This window comes from Erinaceus europaeus, chromosome 3, assembly GCF_950295315.1.
Source record: "Erinaceus europaeus chromosome 3, mEriEur2.1, whole genome shotgun sequence".
NCBI lineage: Eukaryota > Metazoa > Chordata > Mammalia > Eulipotyphla > Erinaceidae > Erinaceus > Erinaceus europaeus.
In genome coordinates, this window is record NC_080164.1 from 153,584,919 (window position 1) to 153,609,384 (window position 24,466).

General features: G+C 38.9%; 1 protein-coding gene across 12 annotated transcripts in view; it reads left to right on the top strand.

Moving 5' to 3' along the window:
* Nucleotides 1-24,466, top strand: part of APBB2 (amyloid beta precursor protein binding family B member 2) — a 420,468-nt gene that overhangs the window by 193,604 nt on the left and 202,398 nt on the right. For all 12 annotated transcript variants that reach the window (XM_060188179.1, XM_060188181.1, XM_060188171.1 and 9 more), the window contains 2 exons: nt 281-349; nt 10,700-11,515. In XM_060188179.1, coding sequence (XP_060044162.1) covers nt 331-349; nt 10,700-11,515 — 835 coding nt within the window. In that variant the 5' untranslated portion in view covers nt 281-330. The remainder of the gene's footprint in view (nt 1-280; nt 350-10,699; nt 11,516-24,466) is intronic.

Below are 24,466 nucleotides of genomic sequence, written 5' to 3' on the forward strand. Positions count from 1 at the left end.
AATACAAATTAAAAATTGGACATTATATGCCCACATTTAGTGTTTTAAATTATTTTTAATATAAAAATTTAAGACATTTTTATTTACTTTTTAATAAGAATGATACACAGGGGGAGAACATAGCACTGCTCAGCTCTGGTTTATGGTGACACCGGGGACTGAACCTGGGACCTTTGGTACCTCAGGCATGAAACTCTTCTTGAAAGTATTGTAATTCCATGCTTGTTTTCCAGTGATAGTTAGTTGAGGTTTTAATTTGTGAAATTATCCCTCTTTTTAGGTTTCAGGCTATAACCCATCTCCTGCAGCACTGCTGACGCCCAGTGACCCATGTCAGAAGTACTTCCAGGTCAGATACACTTTCATATGTTTCAATGCAGAGAAGCAGTGGAATATTGAAACTTTTAACAACTATATATAGTACATCATTGTTTTGGTTTTAAACTCGTGTTTTTGCCATAATATCATTTTTGATGTCTATTATTTATTATTCATTAATATAATAGAAAATAAGAAAATCGTTTAATCTTTGAACTAAGGTAGAAGAACCCATTTGGGCTTACCCATATTCTTCGCATGGCTTTGCTAATACATAATATGATAACATTTTAGTTGATTGTAACAGGAAGTTAAAAGTCAAAATTTGCCATTCATTATCGCACTGTATAGCCTATGTACTATTAAATATGTGCAAGGAAGGTATTAGCTTTGACATTGTAAATAGCATCATAGCAGTAGTGGGTTTGTTCAGAATTGAGCTCCACAACTTGGTATACTCCTGGAATCTAATGCTGATTAATATTAGGCACAAAGAAGTTACCTTAATTTTATTATGTCTCTTTCTTTGTGTCATGATGGGTATTATTCTGCACACAATGTGGTGTGGGATTTAATTTTTAGTCTCACAGTAATATTTCAGGAAAAGGCAATTGCAACGCCATTTTGAATTGAACATTTTATAGAACTGTACGTGTCAGATAGATTCCATATTTCTTAAGAGACATACTGCTCAGTGTCTTCTGAGGTTTTAAATAAGTAAATTATTATCACGGTCAAACAGATTTAGGTTCCTAAGCTGAAACTGTTTTTATGTTCAAGCCCTTCTATCTTTGTGTATATCAACAGAACTGAAATAAAATAAGATAAACAATAAGCTCGCAAATATATCAGTGGCAGGAAATGTCCTTTTTTAATGAAAAGCAGCATTAAGCAATGTGACAGACCTATTTTCACATAGGAAAATTTGGAAACTAGTGGTGATTCTTTGAGGCTATTTAGCTATACTCTGATAACTTGGGAGCATGCAGCAGCTGTTCTTTATAAATACACATTAAAAGAGGTATTTTAGTTTTGAAAAACCAAGGCAAATGCATGTCCTTTTTGAGATGCATTTTAAATGTCGAGACTAATGTATTCTAGGAATTCTTCAGTACTCAAGAATCTTTGATTACGTTTCAAGATTGACAAAATGTGGCACCACTCCACAAACAAAACTAGCAATGTAAAAAATAATGTTTTCCTCTAAATGGACATGAATTTAATAAATAAAGTCTATAGATTTCTTGGGTTCACTATAATTTGTTATGCTAATTAATATACCCATTCTTCCTTTGTGGTTATGTAACCACTATCTGACATATCCTTAATTTTTTTTTTTAAATATATATTCTTTTTTTTTTTTCCTCCAGGGTTATTGCTGGGCTCGGTAACTGCACCATGAATCCACCGCTCCTGGAGGCCATTTTCCCCCCTTTTTGTTGCCCTAGTTGTTGCGGTTATTATTGCGGTTATTATTGCGGTCCCCTAGCCTCGTTGCGGTTATTATTGCCATTGTTGACGTTGCTTTGTTGTTGGATAGGACAGAGAGAAATGGAGAGAGGAGGGGAAGACAGAGAGAGAGGGGAGAGAAAGATAGACACCTGCAGACCTGCTTCACCGCCCGTGAAGCGACTCCCCTGCAGGTGGGGAGCTGGGGGCTCGAACCGGGATCGTTATGCCGGTCCCTGCGCTTTGCGCCACGTGCGCTTAACCCACTGCCACCGCCCGACTCCCTGTCTTTAATTTTTTTTAAAGATGCATGTGTTTAACAGAAAAAGAGAAGGAGACAGAAAGGGAGACAACCAGAGCATCACTCTGGTATAGACAGTGCCAAAGTTCCAACGTAAGGCTTCATGATTGTAATTCCATTGCTATAACTACTGTGACTTTTCTGGGCCACACATAATTTTTATTATTTTTTTTAAACAGCTATAACTACCACACATTAACACAGAATGTAATGCCCTTTACAGGAAGTCATTTTACAGGAAGTTATTTCAGGGAAGTATTATTTAGAAGTTATTTCAGGAAGTATTTTTTGCATTGTGTTTTACTTGCAAATTCAGGGGGTTTCTAGTAGAGAGAGCCTGAACCAACACCTGGGGTGAGGTACACCTTCAGTTTCATTTTCAACTCACAGGCGCTGTGAAACATTGAGCCTTTTTAAAGACAAAACACCAAAACTGGTACTTTTATTTTGCCTGAGAAACCTCTGTTGAACCTTCAATATTCAGCTCAGGAGTCCCTTCTGAGTTGGCCTTAGTCTGTAACAATGCCAAAATAGTACCTGATTTCTGTCATTGTGTTTTGTTTTCCTCCCTTTTGGAAATGACTTGAGACTCATTCTTTCAGCTACTCAAGAAAATCTGTGTCATTACTTAACTCACCGATTGTTTTCACTTAAATTAATTTTTCCAAGCTTGTTTATTAACCATGCTCGGTAGTCTTGTGTATAAAAAATTTTGAACTATGTTTGAAAGATATACTCATCTTCAGAAGAGATTGAGGCTCTTCCATATGTAAACCGTTTAAAAACTGACCAGAGAAAATATCCTTGGAATCAGTAGGCAGTATTCCAAGATGACTATTTCCCTAGGTCTTTATTCTTTCTGTGTACACAAATTCTAATTTTTTTATGTGTTTTTTTAATATTTATTTTATTTATTTATTCCCTTTTGTTGCCCTTGTTGTTTTATTGTTGTAGTTATTATTGTTGTTGTCGTTGTTGGATAGGACAGAGAGAAATGGAGAGAGGAGGGGAAGACAGAGAGGGGGAGAGAAAAATAGACACCTGCAGACCTGCTTCACCGCCTGTGAAGCGACTCCCCTGCAGGTGGGGAGCCAGGGTTCGAACCGGGATCCTTACGCCGGTCCTTGTGCTTTGCGCCACCTGCGCTTAACCCGCTGCACTACAGCCCGACTCCCCACAAATTCTAATTTATACTCCCCCAAAAACCACCTATTGTATCTACCAAATGTGAGATTGGAATGCCAGATATTCCTACACCCTGAGTGCTTTTCTCTTTCTTGTCTGCTGGTGGACTCCTATCCACCCTTCAAGACCCTGATTAAACTACTGCCTTTATAGGATGCCTTCTTTGAACTGCTCTTCTCAGTCTTAAATGCCTTCTTATAATGCATACTTATGTCACTGTTAGTTTAGTAACTCTTCTCACTGCCCAGTCGGACTGAATTTTTAATTTTTTTTTATAAAGACAGAGAAATTGAGAGGGGAAGGAGAGGGAAAGAGAAGACACATGCAGCACTGTTTCACCACTCATGAAGCTTCCCCTGTACAGGTGGGGACCGGGAGCTTGAACTGATATCCTTGCAGCTGTTTATGAACCTGTGGTGTAAAGTAGCTCTCCCAGCTTTAGGAATAGACTGTCATCTGTAGACCCAGTGACCAGAGCTATTTTCTAGTAGCTGTTGCCTTTTTTTTTTTTTTATAGTGAAGTGCTTATCACTTTTGTCACATTGAGAGATTACTTTCCTCAGTAATTTCAGGAAACCAGCTTTGTTTTACCTCCCCTTCCTAAAAGGAAAAAAAAAAAAAGAAGAAGAAAGAAATCTGGCTTTCTTTCATTTCCTTAATACTTTGAGGGCTAGTTCAAAATGAAACCTTCATTCCTCAGAGTATAAATTTTACTATTAACCGTGCAGTGGAGATAAAGTTATATGGCAGGACAATTAAAAAATGAAGAGCATGTAATGGTCAGCTCAGGGCTTCCCTAGACGCCTTTGTCAGTTGCCATTGTATATCCATGTCATGAGAAGATAGGGTGACTGGTAGGTTATTGAAGAGAGCAGTTGCCTGTCAAATTTGGGAAGCTTCTTCTTGCACAGAGGGCTGGGAAAATGGCATAATGGTAAAGCAGAAAAGACTTAAGCCTGAGGCTCTAAGGTCTCAGATTCAATCCCTAGTATCACCAAAAACCAATGAGCAATCAATACTCTAGTCTCTCTCCCCCCCTCCCTCATTTATATATATGAAAATAAAAAAAGAAAGAAGGCAGACAGGTTTAACCCCAGGCACCACTGTGAATTTATAGTAGGGTATAATCTGAGTTATGGGATCACATTTCAGTGCTGGGATCTTAGTGACTCTGCATATGAAGAAAACTTTGTTGACCATGAAATTCAGGTGATTCTAGCCTACCTCATTTTGTTTAGGCTTCTAAAAACTATCTTTATTTAGTACAACTCTAGTTGCTAAAAGGAGAAGACCACCTTAAAGTGATTCAAGAAAAACAAACAAACAAAAAAAGCATGTTGTTGGCTTCAACACTTTGAAAGTTGGTGTTTCAGGACTGGCTCATTAATAATAGAATTAGTGGTCTGTGAATTATGCGCTGTTCTGTGAACCTGCCACATCAGCCATGGGGCTTTTCTCCTCTGCATGACTGGACATAGGCCATGTGCCCTAAAAAATAAAATAAAGCAAAAAAGGAATCTGAGGTTCTTTAATTTCCTTAATACTTTGAGGGGGCCAGGTGGTAATGCACCCAGTTGAGCATATGTATTACTATGCACAAGGAACCAGGTTCAAGCCCCCACTTGTGGGGGAGGGGGGCATTTTATAAGTGAAACAGGTCTGCAAGGGTCTCCCTCCCTTTTTAACTCCCCCTCCCCCTCTCAATTTCTCTCTGTCCTGTTTAATAAAAGGGAGAGAAATGGCTACCAGGAGCAATGAATTTGTCATGTAGACACCAAGCCTTAGAAATAATCCTGTGGCAATAAAAATAAATAAATAAAAATAACTAAAACAAAATAAGAAGTAAGTATACTTAGCTCCACCTGAAACACATGGGCTAAGCCCTTAGAATAGAACCTCACCAAGCGTAGTTATTTTCTTTTCTTAATTTTGTTCACTTAATTTTATTCAGTAGTTAGAGATATGCCTATCACATGGTAGTGCACAAATATATTTGTCAAATGAGTGAATTGAGCAGAGGGGAAGGATGATTCCTTAAGAAAAAAACTAAAGAGTTGCTCAGCCAGAAAAGAAAGAAATGCATGGCAGGCTGTAATAGATGCTTCTTTGCTGTGCATGCAGGAGAATGAGTAGTAATATTAGGTCTTGTCACTCTTAAATCTGAACATATCCTGAGCTCTGAAATAGAAATTTATCCTCTTGAATTGATGTCAGATTTTCATAATCCACAATCAAAACTGTGTGATGACTAGATGTGGAAATACAGCAAAATTAGAGGTCCCATCTACCTGCCAAAAATTCAGGAGCAGGGTCAGCTCTGTTTTGAAGACTAGCTCTCATTCTTCATTTATTTTGCTTATTTTGTATATTGTTGTGTTACTGGTCTTGAGAAGAGCCGTGGACACGTAGATGTTTGTTGGTTAGTGAATAAGTGAATGGAGTAATCAAGCTTGTATTGAGTACTCTGTATGACAAGTTTAGTAACAGGAGCTGAAAATTCTGGGAATATAAATAAAGGAAAAGTATATCAAAAGCACAGGGAGACAATAACCTTTGCTACTGAGGATGTGGAGAAATTGGCATGCTCATAAATTGCTGGTGGGTATGTAAAATGTATAACTGCTTTGTAAAACAGTCTGGTGGTTTCTCAAAAGTATGTAATTACTTAAAAGTACATATTTGAGTATATGATACTTAATCACACACACATACACACACCAGAAATGTGCTGTATCCAGTAATTCCAGTCCTGGAATGGAAAACATAGGGGCCAAGTGGTGGTGTACCTGGTTGAGCGCAAATGTTACAATGCTTAAGGACCTGGGTTTGAGCCCCCAGTCCCCACCTGCAGGGGGGAAGATTTGCGAATGATAAGGCAGGACTGCAGGTCCCTCTCTCTCTCTCTCTCCTTCCTTCTGGATTGCTGGCTGTCTCTATCCAAGAAGTAAATAAAGATTAGAAAAAAGAGAAAATAGAAAACACATATCTGTGCCAAAACTTGTACACAAATATTCACAGAAACTTTATTTATAATAATTAAAAAGTAGGAGCAACCAAAATGTACATTAACTGGTGAACTGGTAAACAAAATGTGACATGACTATAAAATAGAATATGATTTTATTTTGAAAGGGTTTGGAGTACTGATATGTACAACAACCTGTATAAGCTTCAAAGATATACTCAATGAAGGCATTCAGTTACAAAAGACCACTAAGTGTATGATTCTCTATATAGGAAATGTCCACATTGGGTGAGTCCATAAGGATGAAAAGTGGATTTGATAAAAATGGATGGAACTCAATGGGTGATAGAGATAATTTGGTGTCTTTCTCTATCTAATAACATAAAATTAAACTGGACCAGGGATGTGACTCAGTGGTAAGACACATGGAGGAGACCCTGTGTTTTATCCCTGACAGTGCATTTGGGGAAAAAAAAGGCAGTGAATTCCATTGTATGTATGTGAATTATATCTCAATAAAACTGCCATAAAATGAATAAAACATTTGCTACCCTCCAGGAGCTTATAATTTGGAAGGGAAGATAGATACCTCAATTGATATTTATAGTAGAGTAGAAGAGGGTTATTATCAACTGCATGTTACTTATCTAACTCAGAGGAGGGAGGGGGGCGACCGTGCACTGACTACTGGAATCAGAGATGGCCTAAAGGTGCTGGGTTTGAAGAATTTGTAGCATCTTTCAGGCCAGATAGTCAGTGCTGGCAAGGGAGGGCAAAGGTCATTCCTGAACAAGAATATGTGTAGAGACAAAAAATATGAATGGACTTGGCACCCTCAGTGACATTTACAAGGAAACTTGGCAGGGGATATTTAAGTATAATTAGCAGAATTTGCTAAGAAACTTATAATTGGATATTTCAAAGTTTTAGCTTGGAAAACTGAGAATGACATGAATTCTGTGAACTCTTACTTAAGATCTAGACTTAGGAAAGTAAATTTCATAACCCCCCCATCTATAGGATATATTAGACCAAATAATCTGTTCTCTCGAATCTATAATAAAATGTGTTAAAGAATGGGGAATGAAAACAGATATACCAACTTTTGATTAGAACCGCAACCTAATTTCAGTTTTGGAGAAAACAGCTTAAAATAGTCTACAGTAGATGAAAGAAATCAAAAGTTGAGGGAGAAAAATCTTATAGTGGGTGGTCTGGGAGGTGGCGCAGTAGATAAAGCATTGGATTCTCAACCAGGAGGTCCCGAGTTCAATCCGCGGCAGCACATGTACCAGAGTAGTGTCTGGTTCTTTCTCTCTCCCCTTTGTCCTGAATAAATAAGTAAATTCTTAAAAAGAAAAGGAAAATCTTATAGTAGAAGAGGAAAAAGAGGAATTCTTTTGTTTTTAAAACCACCAACAACTATTTTTTTCAGTATAATTTATAATAATGTTATGTTATGTATTGTCTTATTTCTGTTTCCCATTCTATTAAACTCTCTTTTGGCCATTGTGATAAATGATGGAAATATGAGGATGTGAGGAACAGAGGAAAAGCTGGAATTGGGCGGCAGAGATGAGGGGTAACCCCAGTGCAGGTGTGATGTACCCCCAAACTTTTGCTGGGTCTCTGGTGCTCCTCAGGTTCAAGCCTGGAGCACTTTGAAGTGATAGGATTATAGCTAAAAAAGCGCATGTGGTGCAAAGCACAAGGACCGGCATAAGGATTATAGCTACTGAGAAGTCACATTTGGTCAAGCATATCTGTGCCTTTAAATAATCATATCTTCTTCAAGGAGTTATGCATGGCAGAAATGAATTTTCTTGGGCTGAGACTGAGGAACAAAATAAATAGGTCTAGACAGTATTTAGAAGTATTTTACTTTAAATCTTGTTCAGTTGCAACCTGGGATGAATCACCCTTTTTCTGTCTGCTATCTTCAGTATTTATAAAGGAAAGGAAAAGTGGATTAACTGTTGACTTGACTATTTAGAGTCTAAGGCAATAATGGTGTTTGTTTCCCATCCTTAACAAGAAGCTAAAAATATTCTACCAAGACCTTTGATGTTAGCATTTGCTAATGTCTTTGTGATCACGTCTGGCTGGGGAAATGCTGGCGGTGGGGGTGTTGGGGGTGGGTTTCTGGAGATGTTAATGAAACACTCATCTTCTTTATATTATTTAATGATTTTTATCTGTCAGCATTTGCTGTGTACCAGCTGTGGGCTGGACCTTAGTGCTAGTTGATAGAACTCACAGTCTAGTGAGAAACTCAGACTGAAAATAAAACATAGTGATGCTATAATAGATATCTTATTTGTTCAAGGATTATCCATACTATTCATAATGGCAGCAACAGTTTGCATTCCACAAGTAGTGTAATAAAGTTCCTTTCTCTCCATCCTTTCCAACACAATGCTTCTTGTTTTGTTGATGAAGGCCATTCTCACAGGTGTGAGGTAGAATCTCAATTCGGTTTTAATTTGCATTTCTCTGGTGATGAGTGAAGTGGTGCATTTTCACATGTATATGTGCGCTACTTGTATCTCGTCTTTAGAGAACTATCAATTTATATCTTCTGCCTGCTTTTTAAAAATTATTGGGTTGTTCTTTTTCTTGGGCTATATAAGTTCTTTATAGATGTTTGATATCAAAAGTTTGTCAGATGTGTGGTATGCAAATATATTCTCCTAGTCACTGGCTTAGTAGGCTTTCTGTTCTCTACCATTGATCTGTGTGTCTACTTTTTGTGCCAGGTTTTGTTTGCTCTTGGTGGGCTCTCTCACACAGGTGTCATTTCATTACTCTCAGGCTGATATTTTCATTCAGATACTGGGAGTTGGTCAGGGAGAGACACCACAGCACTAGAACTTCCCTAGTCTCTGTGGTACTCCCATGGGTACCTACCTGGCTTGAACCCTGGCTACGTGCTATTGTGTTATAAACATGGCACTGTGCAGGTGGTATGGCTTAGAGCACACAGATATTGCCTGGCTTCTTAGAAGTTATAGACCCTAGCTTAGGATGAGTGGGTGACCTTTCTAAAACAGCCTGTCCCTGAGAATTTGATGACAGAGAGATACTTCTAAGCTCCCAATCAAGGGTAACTTCTTTCCTTTTCTGGCAGAGGTTCCTGTTTGACCTGGGGAAGAGAGGGTTAGGTTGTCACTATGCAATTTTAAGAATGCTAGGAGCTGCTAACACATCAAGGTTTTTCTGCAGGGCAGGGGATCAGATAAAAAAGAAGTTATTCCTCGGAGACAAGAGAAATGAGAAGCCTTAGGAATTCTTGTCAATGAATTTTATTCCCTTCTATTCTGAGAAACCCTTATTTCTTCCTCACAAGAGACACATGGTATCCATCACTGGTGGTGGGAACAATATTTGAGATAAATGCAACTGTCAGATAGTTTCCTAGGAGTTCTGCAAGGGCACATGGTGACTGCAAACAGCTGAGTTTTTAATTCAGTAGAATATATTCAGGCTTCTTTGGGGGCTCTAACACATCTGTAGCCAAGGTTTCAGTGTTACATTATGAAAGTTCTATGTGAGTGTATTCTTGAGCTATTAAGCTTTTCACATTTCTGTTTAGTGAAAACACTGAGCTCAGGTCAGAAATGTTCACAAAGACTAATGGAAGTTTGATTTTCCAGGGATCCAAACACTTTCTAAACGTTGAGAAAATGACATTGGACGGCATAGGGTAGATCATTGAACAGTTACCTTTTAAGTTAATGAGGACAGCTGAAGCCCCAGAGAGTTTTTGAGCAATGTTTTTGTTGCCTGAGGAAACTGCAAAATAGAAAGGTGTTGTAAAATCTTAGAATGAAGATCATGTTTAAGGTCGTAAAAGTGAAGACCAGTCACTAGATGAAAATGACAGCTTTGTGATTTCAAGAGAAATACTCGTTTCCATTCCATGTAAAATTTGGACTGTCAGAATTTTCTACTCTTCTATAAATTGTTTTTCTGTATTTTCATTAAACTTTTTTTTTTTTTTGGTCATCTCTGATGCTTCATTGTTGTGATTGACTTCACATAAGGGATAGTGCTCACTTGGATAGTGTGTTGCTTTGCAAAGTGTATGACCCAGGTGTGAATCCAGTCACCATTGCACTGAACTCTCTTTGCCTCTAGAAAGAAAAAGAAGAAAGTAAATCAGGGAGAGACTCAGAAACGGAGAGAAAGGCACTGTAGCGCTGAAGCTTCATTTGGTGAGATTTGAACTTGGGTGGTGTGCATAACAAAACAGACACTTCATTCAGGTGTTCTATCATGCTATCCCTCATCAAGACTTTCATTTGCTTCTATTTAATATGTGAGCAAACAGTAAAAATAAAAAGAGAAATGGATCAGTTGGATGAGAACTTGTGCAGTGAAAGCAATGATTCTGTCGACTCTCTGTACGAAGTTGTTCACTGATTGTGTGTATAGCGGTTCAGTCTGGCAGATGTCTAATAACCAGTTCTCTTGTCTTCCAGCTGACCCAGGAGCAGATTCCTTGGCAGTGTTTATGGCCAGCAGCGGAACCACAGACGTCGCAAATCGGAACAGCCCGGCCACACCACCCAACACCCTTAACCTCCGTTCCTCCCACAATGAACTATTGAATGCTGAAATAAAGCACACAGAAGCCAAGAACAGCACCCCCCCAAAATGCAGAAAAAAATATGCACTGACTAACATCCAGGCGGCCATGGGCCTTTCAGATCCAGCCACACAACCCCTGCTGGGAAATAGCTCTGCAAACATTAAGCTGGTGAAAAATGGGGAGAACCAGCTCCGGAAGGCTGCAGAACAAGGGCAGCAGGACCCCAACAAAAACATCAGCCCTACTGGAGTTATCAACATTACTTCGGAGAAGTTAGAGGGCAAGGAGCCCCACCCGAGAGAATCTTTGGGCTGTGATATTTTACCCTCCCAGCCCAGGAGAACCAAGAGCTTTCTGAACTACTATGCAGACTTGGAAACCTCAGCCCGAGATGTAGAGCAGAGCTTAGGCAACCATCAGGAGGCTGTCGAAGAGAAATCCCAGGCCAATCAGGACCAGGCCTCCACCATCCTTGGGAATGGTGATTTGCTCCTGCAGAAACCAAACAAGCCCCAATTCAGCCCTGAAGATGGCCAAGTAGCCACAGTGTCATCCAGCCCGGAGACCAAGAAAGACCATCCTAAAACAGGAGCCAAAACTGACTGTGCTCTCCACCGGATCCAGAACCTGGCCCCAAGTGATGAAGAGTCCAGCTGGACAACCCTGTCCCAAGACAGTGCCTCACCCAGCTCCCCGGATGAAACAGGTACCTAGAGGACAGGTGGTAGAACCTATCGTGTTTTTAGTGACTGGTGGCTGAAATATCCAGATTGACCCAAACAATCCATTTCCAGGCAGAGGAGAACATGAGCCTCTTGCGGGTATAGTTGGGCAAATTGTGTGGCAAGTATTGTTAGATTCGTCAACAGTTTTGTTGGGGTTTATGTATAAATTGTGTGTTCTGGTAAGCATTTGCATAAAAGAAATAGGTCTTTCGTGTTACCCGCAGTGAAACTTCATTTATTTAAGAAATTATACTACCAGGGATTGGGTGAACTGTAGCCATATACTAGAAGAAATACTGAGTTTTATTGAAATAATAAGAATAATAGAAATACAGTGTAGTAGTATAAACCCATGAAAATTGGTTTAAAAAGAAAAAAATTGGGAGTCGGGCGGTAGCACAGTGGATTAAGCACATGTGGCACAAAGCGCAAGGACCGGCGTAAGGATCCCGCTTCAAGCCCCCGATTCCCCACCTGCAAGGGAGTCGCTTCACAGGCAGTGAAGCAGGTCTGCAGGTGTCTATCTTTCTCTCCCCCTCTCTGTCTTCCCCTCCTCTCTCCATTTCTCTGTGTCCTATCTAAGAATGATGACATCAACAACAGCAACAATAATAACTACAATAACAATGAAAAACAAGGGCAACAAAAGGGAAAATAAATCTTAAAAAAAATTTAAAAAGAAAAAAACGAAATTACAAGGGATAGATTAGAACCTAATTAAGCACTGGGTTCTATCAGTAATTATAACAACAGTAGTATAATAATGACAATATAATAACCATTATAATAATCAACAAGTACAGAACTAATCATTGTTTTATAGTTCCTAGAAGAATTTATACTCAGAGCAATGGCAACTTATAAGGTTAAAAGGGAGGGGGAGGAGAAGAAGATGAAGAAGAAGAAAAAGAAGGAGAAGAAGAAGGAGGAGGAGGAAAGGAAGAAGAAAGTCTATTCATTAAAGACATTTTTTGACCTGCAAGATAGCACACTTGAATAGTGTACTTGCTTTGTTGTACAAAGTTGGAGTTCAACCTTCCTTGTGGTTTCTTTCTATCCCTGTGTCTTTCTATCTGAAATAATTGGCCTGCAGTGTGAAGACTCAGTGATGATCTCCCCCCCACCCAAAGGATATTTTCCTCTTTATTTAATTTGTTTTCTTTAAAAATTTTGTTTATTTTAGATAGACTCAGAGAGAAGTTGAGAGGGAAGGGAATGATACAGAGGGAGAGAGAAAGGAGTCACCTGCAATACTCTTTCACCACTTGTGAAGCCTTATCCCCCAACCTTTCAGGTGGGGATCAGGGCTTTGAATATGTGCATTAGATGAGATATGCCACCATTGGCCCCTGACATATTTCCTCTAAACCATTAGTGGGAAGGATTTTATTGGACATGTCCAGGTAATATTTGAAAATAAAAAGTTGGTTTCTTTTAAAATTTATTCACAAGGCTAGAATTTTTTAAAATTTTTATTTATAAAAAGTAAACACTGACAAAAACCATAGGATAAGAGGGGTACAACTCCACACAATTCCCACCACCAGAACTCTGTATCCTATCCCCTCCCCTGATAGCTTTCCTATTCTTTATCCCTCTGGGAGTATGGACCAAAGGACATTATGGGGTGCAGAAGGCGGAAGGTCTGGCTTCTGTAATTGCTTCCCCACTGAACATGGGCATTGATAGGTCGATCCATACTCCCAGCCTGCCTCTGTCTTTCTTTGTTGGGGCGGAACTCTGGGGAAGCAGGTTCCAGGACACATTAGTGGGGTCGTCTACCCAGGGGAGTCCAATTGGCATCCTGTTACATCTGGAACCTGGTGGCTGAAAAAGAGTTAATATATAGAGCCAAACAAATTGTTGACTAATCATGAACCTAAAGGCTAGAATAGTTCAGATGAAGATTTGGGGGTCTCCATTTTGTAGATGGTTAGTTATTAGGCCTATTTTTGTTATATTCCAAAGGACCCATGACTGTACTAGTTTTTTTTTTTGTTGTTGTTGTTTTTCTTTCTGAGCCTGACATCTGATAAACAGATGGATCCAAATTATTGTCTGAGGAGATGATGTCATGGCTGGAGAAAGGACCAGAAAGCTGGATCAGGGAAGAGAGTAGCTCCCAAATATGGGAAAAACTGTTATACCTGGGAGCATCTATAAACAAATAGACATGTATAGATGTTGTTGACTGTAAACCCCATCGATTTGATCTGATCTTGGGCCCATATTCCACTTAGGAGCCTATTACCCTCCTCACCTACTTCCTATTAAACTTCCCTCACTCACTCTAAAGCTAACCTTATCAAAGTAAGGACTGCAAAAGCTGAATAAGGGCAAGAGACTGGCATACTTTAATGATGACTCTTCAGTCACTATCAGGCCACCCCATCAGCTGGGGCCCTAGTCGGGGAATCCTGAGATTCCCAGACAGACATGATGGGTCTAGACCTTGAATAAATCCCTCTCCCCAATGTTACCTGTCATCTCTATCAGGAACAAGACAATAGACCCCTTTGTGGACCCCCATAGGACCTTGCCCTCAACGTGGATCAAAATCGGTAGAGAATGTTCCATCCTCCGAAGGGAGGCTGGACAACATACTCTATCTTCCACCTGAAGGAGATGGGTTCTGAAATTGAGGCAACTTGGAATGTTCCTACTCATGACACAGAATGTGAGCTCAGATCTACAGGGATGCAGAGATCACAAAGGCTAGAATTATTAACGGTCTAATTGAGATAAGTCTTTCTTCCCTCCCTCTCTCCCTTTCTTTCTCCTTCTTTCTTTACATCACTGGAGCTTTATTGCTCTGGAGAGAGAGAGAGAGAGAGAGAGAAGAAGGAGAAGGAGAAGATGATGATGATGATGATGGAGGAGAAACCATAACAACACTGATTCCTCTTTCTTTGATGGGGCCAGACTTGACTTGAACCGGGTCAAATGCATCTAAGTTAGGCATATTATCTAAGTGAGCTATTTTTCCAGCTCTGAGATAAGTTTTTCTTGATTTTTGTCTACAGTCCTTTTCATCCCATCTTTGGATTTGTCAGAGGAGTCAAAATTGTAATAGAGCTGAACAGTTTTCTAAAATCTAGGTACTTTTACCCTCATCTTTTCATAGCCGTGACACACTAATCATAAGATTAAAAGATGTGGAGAGCTGTGATCTGGGAGGTGGCACAGTGGTAAAGCTTTGTACTCTCAAGCATGAGTTCCCTGGGTTTGATCCCCAGCAACACATGTGCCAGAGTAATGTCTGGTTCTTCCTCTCTTCTCCTATCTTTCTCATAAATAAATAAAATCTTTAAAAAAAATTAACAAAAAAGATGTGGAGAGCTTTGCTGTATCTGAATGCAATGTAAATAAAGATTCAGGCAACCCAGCAACTACCCTAGCATGCCTGTTACATTAATGTTTTAATTAAAGTGGTGCAGATATAACAAATAAAGTGAATGGAACCACTAGGAAAGGAAGTAGCATTTCCCCCCAACCTGTAAGGCAGAGAAATTATAGCATTACAAATAAGGATAATGTTAAGATATTAAAATTTTTAAGAGTGTTTCTGAAGTGCCCTTAAATTCCCAGTGCTTTAAATGATAGATTTCGTCAGCTGGCTGGAGCTGGCTGTGGTAGACGAGGTCGGAATGAGCCCACCTTATCTCCTAAATGTCTGAACCTGCACATTTTAGAATCATAATTATGTTTAATAATGGCACAGGTTTCACCACTCTCTATTACTTTGTGCTCATTTAGAGAATTCATAGCCTATGCAGCTGATGGGCAGTGTCGGCTGGCACTGTGAAACTACATGAATGACTCCTAGAGCATCATATGGCTGCCTCTGCTTCCTGTTCTCCACATCCTCCAGTTTTCAACCTTTCTACTCCCCTTTTAGGCATGGCTCTTTATGTGTTACGTTTTTATTTTGTGAAAAGGTAAATAAGAAGTAAAAGTCCCCCCCATTCCTGACTCTAACCTTACTTTTCCCCAGTGATGACTACTAATTTATTAAAATTTAAAGCATGTCCTCTTAGGAAACCATTTTTGACCTATGCCCATACTTATAAGGTGCTAAGAAAATGTAGCCAAATATTATGATAATATTTGATCATTTCATGATAATGTTATTTATGGAGTCTTTGCTTTTTAATTTTTTATATTTATTTATTTATTTTCCCTTTTGTTGCCCTTGTTGTTTTTCATTGTTGTTGTAGTTATTATTGTTGTTAGGACAGAGAGAAATGCAGAGAGGAGGGGAAGACAGAGAGAGGGAAAGAAAGACACCTGCAGACCTGCTTCACTGCTTCACAGGTGGTGAAGCGACTGCCCCGCAGGTGGGGAGCCGAGGGCTCTAACTAGGATCCTTAAACCAGACCTAGCGCTTTGCGCCACGTGCGCTTAACCCACTGCGCTACCGCGAGTCTTTGCTTTTTAGAAGTAGATAATAGGTAGGATAATATATGTACTCTAATGAAATATTACATCATAGTATGTACACATACATTATAAATGCAGCTTTGTCCACAGTGATTGAGATGAGGGTAAATAGTGAAATGAGTCTGCCCATAGCTGATATCTCTTAAAAGTAGGCATGAGGGAGTTTATTATTGTTTTTACTATTTTGGTATCCTTTAAACTTTAGACCATAAAAAGTTAGAACACAGAAAAACCACTCACGTTAGATTATCTTTGTTTCTTGTCCATTTATGTCTTGACTGTGTAGATCAGTTCACATCAGGACATACCATTTTTCTATTTCGGGCGTTTTAAGTAGCAGGCATGCTATTCCTCTGTTTTCAAGCTCTTATGTAAAGAAACGACTTATGTAATGGTTCTCTCCCTGCTGAGTATTTAGGTGAATTCTTTTTTAAAAAAATCTTTATTTATAATAAGGAAACACTGACAAAAACCATAGGATAAGAGGGGTACAACTCCACACAATTCCCACCACCAGAACTTGGTATCCTCTTCCCTTCCCTCCCCTGACAGCTTTCGTATTCTTTATCCCTCTGGGAGTATGGACCTAAGGTCATTATGGGGTGCAGAAGGTGGAAGGTCCGGCTTCTGGAATTGCTTCCCCGCTGAACATGGGTGTTGGCAGATTGATGCATACTCCCAGCCTGTCTCTGTCTTTCCCTAGTTGGGTGGGGTCCTGGGGAAGTGGAGCTCCAGGACACTTTGGTGAGGTCATCTAAATTCTGTCCATAGCCTCTTAGCATAATAAAGGCTGTGAAGAGCAGAAAGTTGAAGCTAAACATGAAGTGATAAAAGGACTTTGGAATTTCCTCTGCTCAGCGCACATCTATAGTGGTCTGGTGCTCTTCTCTGTTGGTTTTTCTGCAGAGCCTGTCACAGCACTTGGCATGTGTTACGAAATGGATTACAGTTTGTCTGATACATGGAAAAGATGCATTCAATTCCCTCTTTAGGCTGGTTTTAGAATCTTTTGAATGTGCTTAGTAAGGATAGCAGTATGGTGATGGCCCTCAGTCAGTCACTAAGGACAGATATATATTGAATCAAATATGCTCAAAAGTATGCATTGGCTGTGACTCTAAAACAGTGAGGTAGAGGTTTGAAAAAGCACATTCTAGTATTTTTCTGGCATCAGTGTCAGACCTGTGCTATCCTACAAAATGGTCATTTTCAGATCTTTGTGAAGGTTTCAGCATGCTACAGTATCACTAATTGCTACTCCTTATAATATTTGCAGATTCTTTTGGTATTTGCTCAAAGCTAGTTATGAACTCTTCCTGCAGAGAAACCACTCATTTCACGATCACTCATCAGAGTAAAATGATAAACAGTTACTCAGTACTGGTTTTTATTTTCATCATCCTTCTAGTGAGTCCTACTGTTAAAATGAGGCTTTTGACTAAGATAGCCTTATAGAATGCATGCTTCATAAAATGTGAGGATCTGGGTTCGAGCCCTGGCAACACATAGAAGCACCATGAAAAGTGTAGCATCTGAGGAAGCTCCATTGATGGTGGAGCAGTGCCATAATATCTCTCCTTTTCTATCTATCCATCTAAAATAAAAAGAAATGAAAAAATAGTTTTGAAGACACTGGAGGAAAGAGCATGGGGGAAAAAAGCAGGTATATTATAAGATACTAGTATGCAATGTCATATATGGTTGTTTATTTGTTGTGTGCTAAACAGTGATTATAGTGTTACCTGTTTTTTTAATTTTTTATTTATAAAATGGAAATATTGACAAGACCATGGAATAAGTGTGTTGTTAAATGTTTTATGACTAAATCATGACATAACTACCTTTGTATTATAGTCAGAACATAAAAATCAGGATGGACTGATTTCAACCCAAGGGGCATCCTTTTCAAGCTAGAACACTGTCAGTATCTATAAATAAGATGCACTGCTGAACCCAGAGGTGGACTACTTTCTAACTCCTTTTCTTTTTGAATTGCCCCCTTCAGCACTTCAGTAGCTATTTTTTGGCTCAATCCACCATTATATATGATGTGTTTCTCCTCTTTTCCTCCTATGTAGTTTGTCCATTGAGAATATGAGGCTGTTGGGAAACAGAAAAGCATCTGTGAAATTACCGAGATTCACGGGAGTTTAGATAAACGCAAAGAATGCCTTGACCTCAATTTTAAAAGAAAGGGTTGCATCGCTTGGTAGTTGAAAGTGAAAGCTTTTAATCTACTTAAAGGTTTTGGCCAGAGATAAGTTCTTTCACAGACTCCAGGTAAGCCCAATAATGCACTCTGGGCAGGTTGTGTAGTCTGCTAATCCCCATGTGTTTTTTTGCTTCATAAAAAAATTGAAAGACACTACATGTTGATGCTGTGTGTGTACAGATTTTAGTACCTTGCTGGTGCCAACATAAGAATTGGGCTAAATTTGGGATTTAATACAATTGGACAGATTATAATGTGTATTAAATGGAGGGAATCTTGTGTGGTAGCTATTTAAAGCTTAAATTTGGACCAGCAGAATTGTTTACTTGGATAGTGTGTTGATTATATGTGCAACCCAAGTTCAAGCCTAAGCCCCACTGTAATGAAGAAAGCTTTGGTGTTCTCTTTCACTCTTACCCTCTGCCTCTCTTATTTCTATTGAAAATAATTTTTTTAAATTTACTGCTAATGTGCAGAGATAGGATAAACATAGAAAGAAGCAAATCTAGATGATGCAGATTATATATTGTTTTGTTAATTTATTGTTGATGGCATAGATTTACTTTGAGAATTAGCTGAGAGTATTTTTTTTCCTCCAGTATTATTGTTGGGACTAAAATCCATTGCTCCTTTGGCTTTTTTTTTTTTTTTTTTTGAGTTTTTTGGATAGGACAAAGAGAAATTGAGAGGGGAAGGGTAGATAGAGATGGAGAGAGAAAAATAAACACCTGCAGACCTGCTTCACTGCTTGTGAAGCAACACCACTGCAGGTGGGGAGCCAGGGGCTCAAACTGGGATCCTTGCTCAGGTACTTACATTCATATTATGTGCATTTATCTGGTACACCACTGCTCAGCCCCCAGTGAGAGTATCTTTAGTGAGCTATTAGCTCTGTATCTGACATGTAGCAAGAGGTTAATAAATATGGTGTTTACTGTTACTAGTGATTTTTATCATCAATACAGCAGTGAAACATAGTTGACACCTCCTTTAATGTTGGTTTTAGTGAGGACTTTCTACATCCTAAGGGCAAGGTTTGGGTTGTCTTCATCCTTGTATTGTCCATGCCTGAAATATGGTATAATAACTTAGTACGTATGATAGAATAAAAATAAAGAGCATCTACATTTCTCAGTGTAGCTCTAATATATTTAGAAAGTTATTTGATGTCCTATCTTAATGTCTGATTTTGATATTGGACATTTTATAACTTAATTGATGATGATGTCTCATAGCAGGCAGAATTGAATAACCAGTTAGTTATTGGGGGAGTTGCAATGAAATTCTGTGGGTCTACTGTGGACTAGATCTTGATCATTTTACTCTGTCGAATTTATGTGGTTAGTGCGACATGGGCTTAAAGCAATGATTTCAGACAAACCATCCAGTGTTTTCCACTGTGTCATGTCTTGAGATATAGGCACAATGATGCCAGACTTCATTTCAACTAGATGTCTGTGGGAGTCATCTTGAAAGCCAGGACAGTGTAAGTAATTTTACATTTTAGAGCATCTTCCCATTCTCGTAAGTATCTGAGCTTTAGTTCAAATGCCATCTTTTCTGTGAAACCTTTTCAGATTCACGGAGCTGATAGTCCTTTCTCAGTACCCCCCAAATTTTCTAAAATACTATACAGTGTTTCTCTCATCCATTTGTAGTCTTACTTGGAAGTTTCTATTTCGAGGTAGAGTTCTACTAATCAGCCAGACCTTCAATATGTGTGGATGTGAACCACTTCTCTTAGAATATAACATAAATATTATCGGTTTGGACCACAAACATACATGTGCTCTTTAGCTTGCTACCTTGGAACACTTACAGACATGGACAAAGTAAGCACAACTTGTGTAAGATAATTGTTTAGGATATGTAGATAGAGTGAGTCTTATATTTCAGGCTCTAGGAGAGATGGATGAAGAATTGGGGCTAGTCTTTCAGGCTACTGCAGATGTTCTTTGATTTAAATCTTTAAGTCTGTAAGTTCAAAAGGCAGTGCCAAGGCAAGGAGACATCTCTGTTTCTGCTGACTTCACATTTTGCCTATTACTGCTAATATTTCATATTGCTCCACAATTTTAATCCTTTGTTGTATGATGCCAGTTTCTAGTCTTGTGCCAAACATCGCAGATTTCTTTGAATGCCAGATAGTTGGTGGGAGTGAAAGCCAAGGCATCAAAGTAGTCGTGTCAACACAGTTGGCAGCACTTCTTATTTTTGACCTTAGCTAGCTTTAGAGTGTTAGAGCTTTAGAGGGTTCTTCTTTGTTGTTTCCTTTGTTCTATAGTTTTGGGTAATTTTAACTATAAGTGATTTTTAAATTAAATTGTATAAGCTCCATCCCATAAAAACTCCAAAATGCAGGAAAGACCAGATTTCAGCTGTCTTGCCCTGATGAATTAATTTTAATCTCATATACACCCTTTAGTGATTCACTAGTCTTCCTGTTTTGTCTTCTCTGTTGAGAGTTCCATGATGTGACAGGAAGAATTCAAGAAGACAGATGTGAGATGTTTCCAAAATTAGTTTGGACTCACTGTGTTCTGGGGTAGATGGTGTGATTTCCAAATTAGATTTTAGTACCTTTGGGGCAAAAGTATAAAAATACTTTCTATTTCACATCATGAACTTAAGGAACAACATTAGTTCACTCAATGAAATATTTTTGCAAAGTTTTAGACAAAAAAAAAAAAAATATATATATATATACATATTTAATGGACTGTTCTGGATAGTTCTGGGCTACCTTCCATTATAAAGTACTGTACTACATATGTCAGGGAACAAAAAGGTAAATACAATGAATAAGTACAAAAGTCTAGCAAGATAGGATATACATTCCAGATGGAACCAGAAAAGAGCTAGAGGGTGTAGACTGCAAAGGCTATCAAGAGGAGAAAGAAACTTCAGCTGCTGAAGGTGAAGACATTCCAGCCTTTGAAATTCTCTGTGCTGGAGACTGAATAGACTTTCAGTGCATGGAGCTGTTAAGATCATTGCCCTTCAGAACTGTTGCAGTATAAGAAAACTTTTTTTTTACCTTTTCTTTTCATTTTTATTAATCTCCAAAGAAGTTTAATGCATGATTCCCTTTATTATCTGTTTCACTGACATTTTGAAAATAAAAAAAAATTAACTCCAAGGGAGGCAATAATTGAGCTCTTGAGAGAGATTAAGTATAGATCTATTTATAGAGGGGCTATTTAGGCAGCAGCTATGTGGAATTCTCCAGAAGGTCCATGAGGTGCTCCTCTTGGAGGAGGTATGTAACCTCTAAGATCATGACTCAGTGAGATCAAATAATACCAGCTGCTTTCCTGATTTTCTGGTCAAATTTAATTATGAACATCCTGCCCAGACATTACCATCCTGACAAATGAACCTGACGTTAGTAAATGCATAGTGATATGTGGCTTTAAAAGCCAAGAGGCTACAGAAATATCCAGATAGTCAGTGAGCTTGAACTTACGTATCTGCTTGGGGAACTGAAATGGCTCCGTAATATAACTGTTGTGATTTTTCACTGAGCATTATTATTGATCGAAGTTAGAAAAGTCTGTGGATTGCCTCATTCTTTCTTTGTTCATTCATGCTTTCATTTGCTCATATGTATAAACACATGCCAATTATTTTTTAAGTCTTCTCTTAGATGGTGCTAAGTGCCCAAGACACAGGAATAAATTAAAACTGCTCCTTGACATCAGAGAGCTCATGTACAATTTCCTACGTTCTTGGATGAAGTCTCTACCAGCTGGAGGAGTAGTCTTCTGCAGTGTGTCCAGGTTTCCTTTCACTTAGTTACACCTGTCACATGCCAGTTAAAAGGTACGACCCACCCTCAAACCCTGGGTAACCTCAACTTTCAAGCAAAGAGGAGAAGAAGTTTGAATGTTTCATTAGTCTCTCTTGTAAAAAATTACTGTAAAAATTTTTTTCTGTAAAAAACTACTTACAAACTATGCAACTTAAAATAACCAACTTATTCTCGTTGTCCTGGAGGCTAGGAATTTAATATCCTTTGACAACTCTATGAAAGAACCCTTCCTTAATTTTCTGAGATACTGATAGTCCCTGGCAGTGCATTTCTTGTTTATATAGTGATATCACCCCAATCTCTATGTCTGTATCTTCCTGTGACATTTTTTTATAATAACATCAGTCATGAATTTAGGGCCTACCCTAATCCAGTATGATTTAATCTTAATTTATCTGATAATATCAGTAAAAACCCTACTTCCAAATAAGGTTCCATTTTGAGACAAGATAGGCATAATTTTTGAGGGAATACAGTTCAACCCAGTGTGGATGTCATTCAAGACTGATAATTCCTTACCACAAACAGATGTGAGGGATATTTACAAGAATGATCATATTCAGATATTTCAAGTGAGAAAGCTGACATTTGCAGGTTTGGGAATTGGTGAGTGGCATGTGCTACAAGGAACCTCTAGATATTATAGTTTGGGGCTGCCTTTGTGCAAATTCTTCCTTGTAAAGAGAGGGAAAGTAAAGTGGGCTCGATACTAGTAAATCTCAAAGCACAAATCCAACTGAAACTGAGAGTGAGTGTAGAGGAAGCTGAGAAACACAATAAACCTTTTCACTGCACAACCCACAAGAGTAGGATAATTTACATAGCATGGTACATGGGAATGGGGTAATTCCTTTTAATCCAAGCTTAAAATCAAATAGGAATATATTTTTTAATTTCTTTATTGGGGAATTAATGTTTTACATTAGACAGTAAATACAATAGTTTGTACATGCATAACATTTCCCAGTTTTCCATATAACAATACAACCCCCACTAGGTCCTCTGTCATTCATTTTGGACCTGTATTCTCCCCCCTGCCCAACCCAGAGTCTTTTACTTTGGTGCAATACGCCAGTTCCAGTTCAAGTTCTACTTGTGTTTTCACTTCTGATCTTGCTTTTCAACTTCTGCCTGAGAGTGAGATCATCCCTTATTCATCCTTCTGTTTCTGACTTATTTCACTTAACATGATTTTTTCAAGCTGCATCCAAGATCAACTGAAAATGGTGAGGTCACCATTTTTTATAGCTGAGTAGTATTCCATTGTGTTTATATACCACATCTTGCTCAGCCACTCATCTGTTGTTGGACACCTGGGCTGCTTCCAGGTTTTGGCTGTTACAAATTGTGCTGCTAAGAACATATATATACAGAGATCTTTTTGAATGGGTGTGTGGAGTTCCTTAGGATATATCCGCAGGAGAGGAATTGCAGGACCATAGGGTAGGTCCATTTCTAGTCTTCTGAGAATTCTCCAGACTGTTCTCCACAGAGGTTGGACCCATTGACATTCCCACCAGCAGTGCAGGAGGGTTCCTTTGACCCCACAACCTCTCCAGCATTTGCTGCTGTTACCTTTTCTGATGTATGACATTCTCACAGGAGTGAAGTGGTATCTTATTGTAATAGACAGGAATATTGACAAGTTGTGTTTTTCTTACTTCAGTTTAAGATAACTTGTTATCAAACATACAGAATTTTCTTTTTTTTAGTATTTATTTTTATTTATTCCCTTTTGTTGCCCTTGTTGTTTTATTGTTGTAGCTATTATTGTTGTTGTCGTTGTTGGATAGGACAGAGAGAAATGGAGAGAGGAGGGGAAGACAGAGAGGAGGAGAGAAAGATAGACACCTGCAGACCTACTTCACCGCCTGTGAAGCGACTCTCCTGCAGGTGGGGAGCCGGGGTTCGAACCGGGATCCTTATGCCAGTCCTTGAGCTTTGCGCCACCTGCGCTTAACCCACTGCGCTACAGCCCGACTCCCCAGAATTTTCTTAAGAAGAGAAAGATGGCCCTCAGTTTAGGGTAGTTGCAAAGGCAATGTGATGCCTTGCTTTCAGGACTGCAAGTGTATAGTGCTGGGGGCTGCACAGATAACCTACAGATGAGTTTTGTTTGGTAGAAAATGTCTTAGAAGGCTTTGAAATAGATGTCAATACTTAGAAATAGAGAGCTCTGAAAAAAAATGAGTGCATGTGTGTGTGTGTGTGTGTGTGTGTTATTCACTTCTCTTGTAATTCCAGAAATGTCACTGCAGTTGGCTCAAATGCCAAAGAGATAAGAGTCAGTGGCTACCCTTTTGATTTGTCCTGTCCTCTATAGTTTACGGCATGGACTTACGGGTCTCTCTGTTCTAAGTGTCATTGGAATCGGCTGTCTTACACACATGGAACAATTGTGGTAAAAAGAACTAGCTAATGTCAGTCTTGCCTTTTACAGCTGCATACAAGTATAATACCATAGTAACA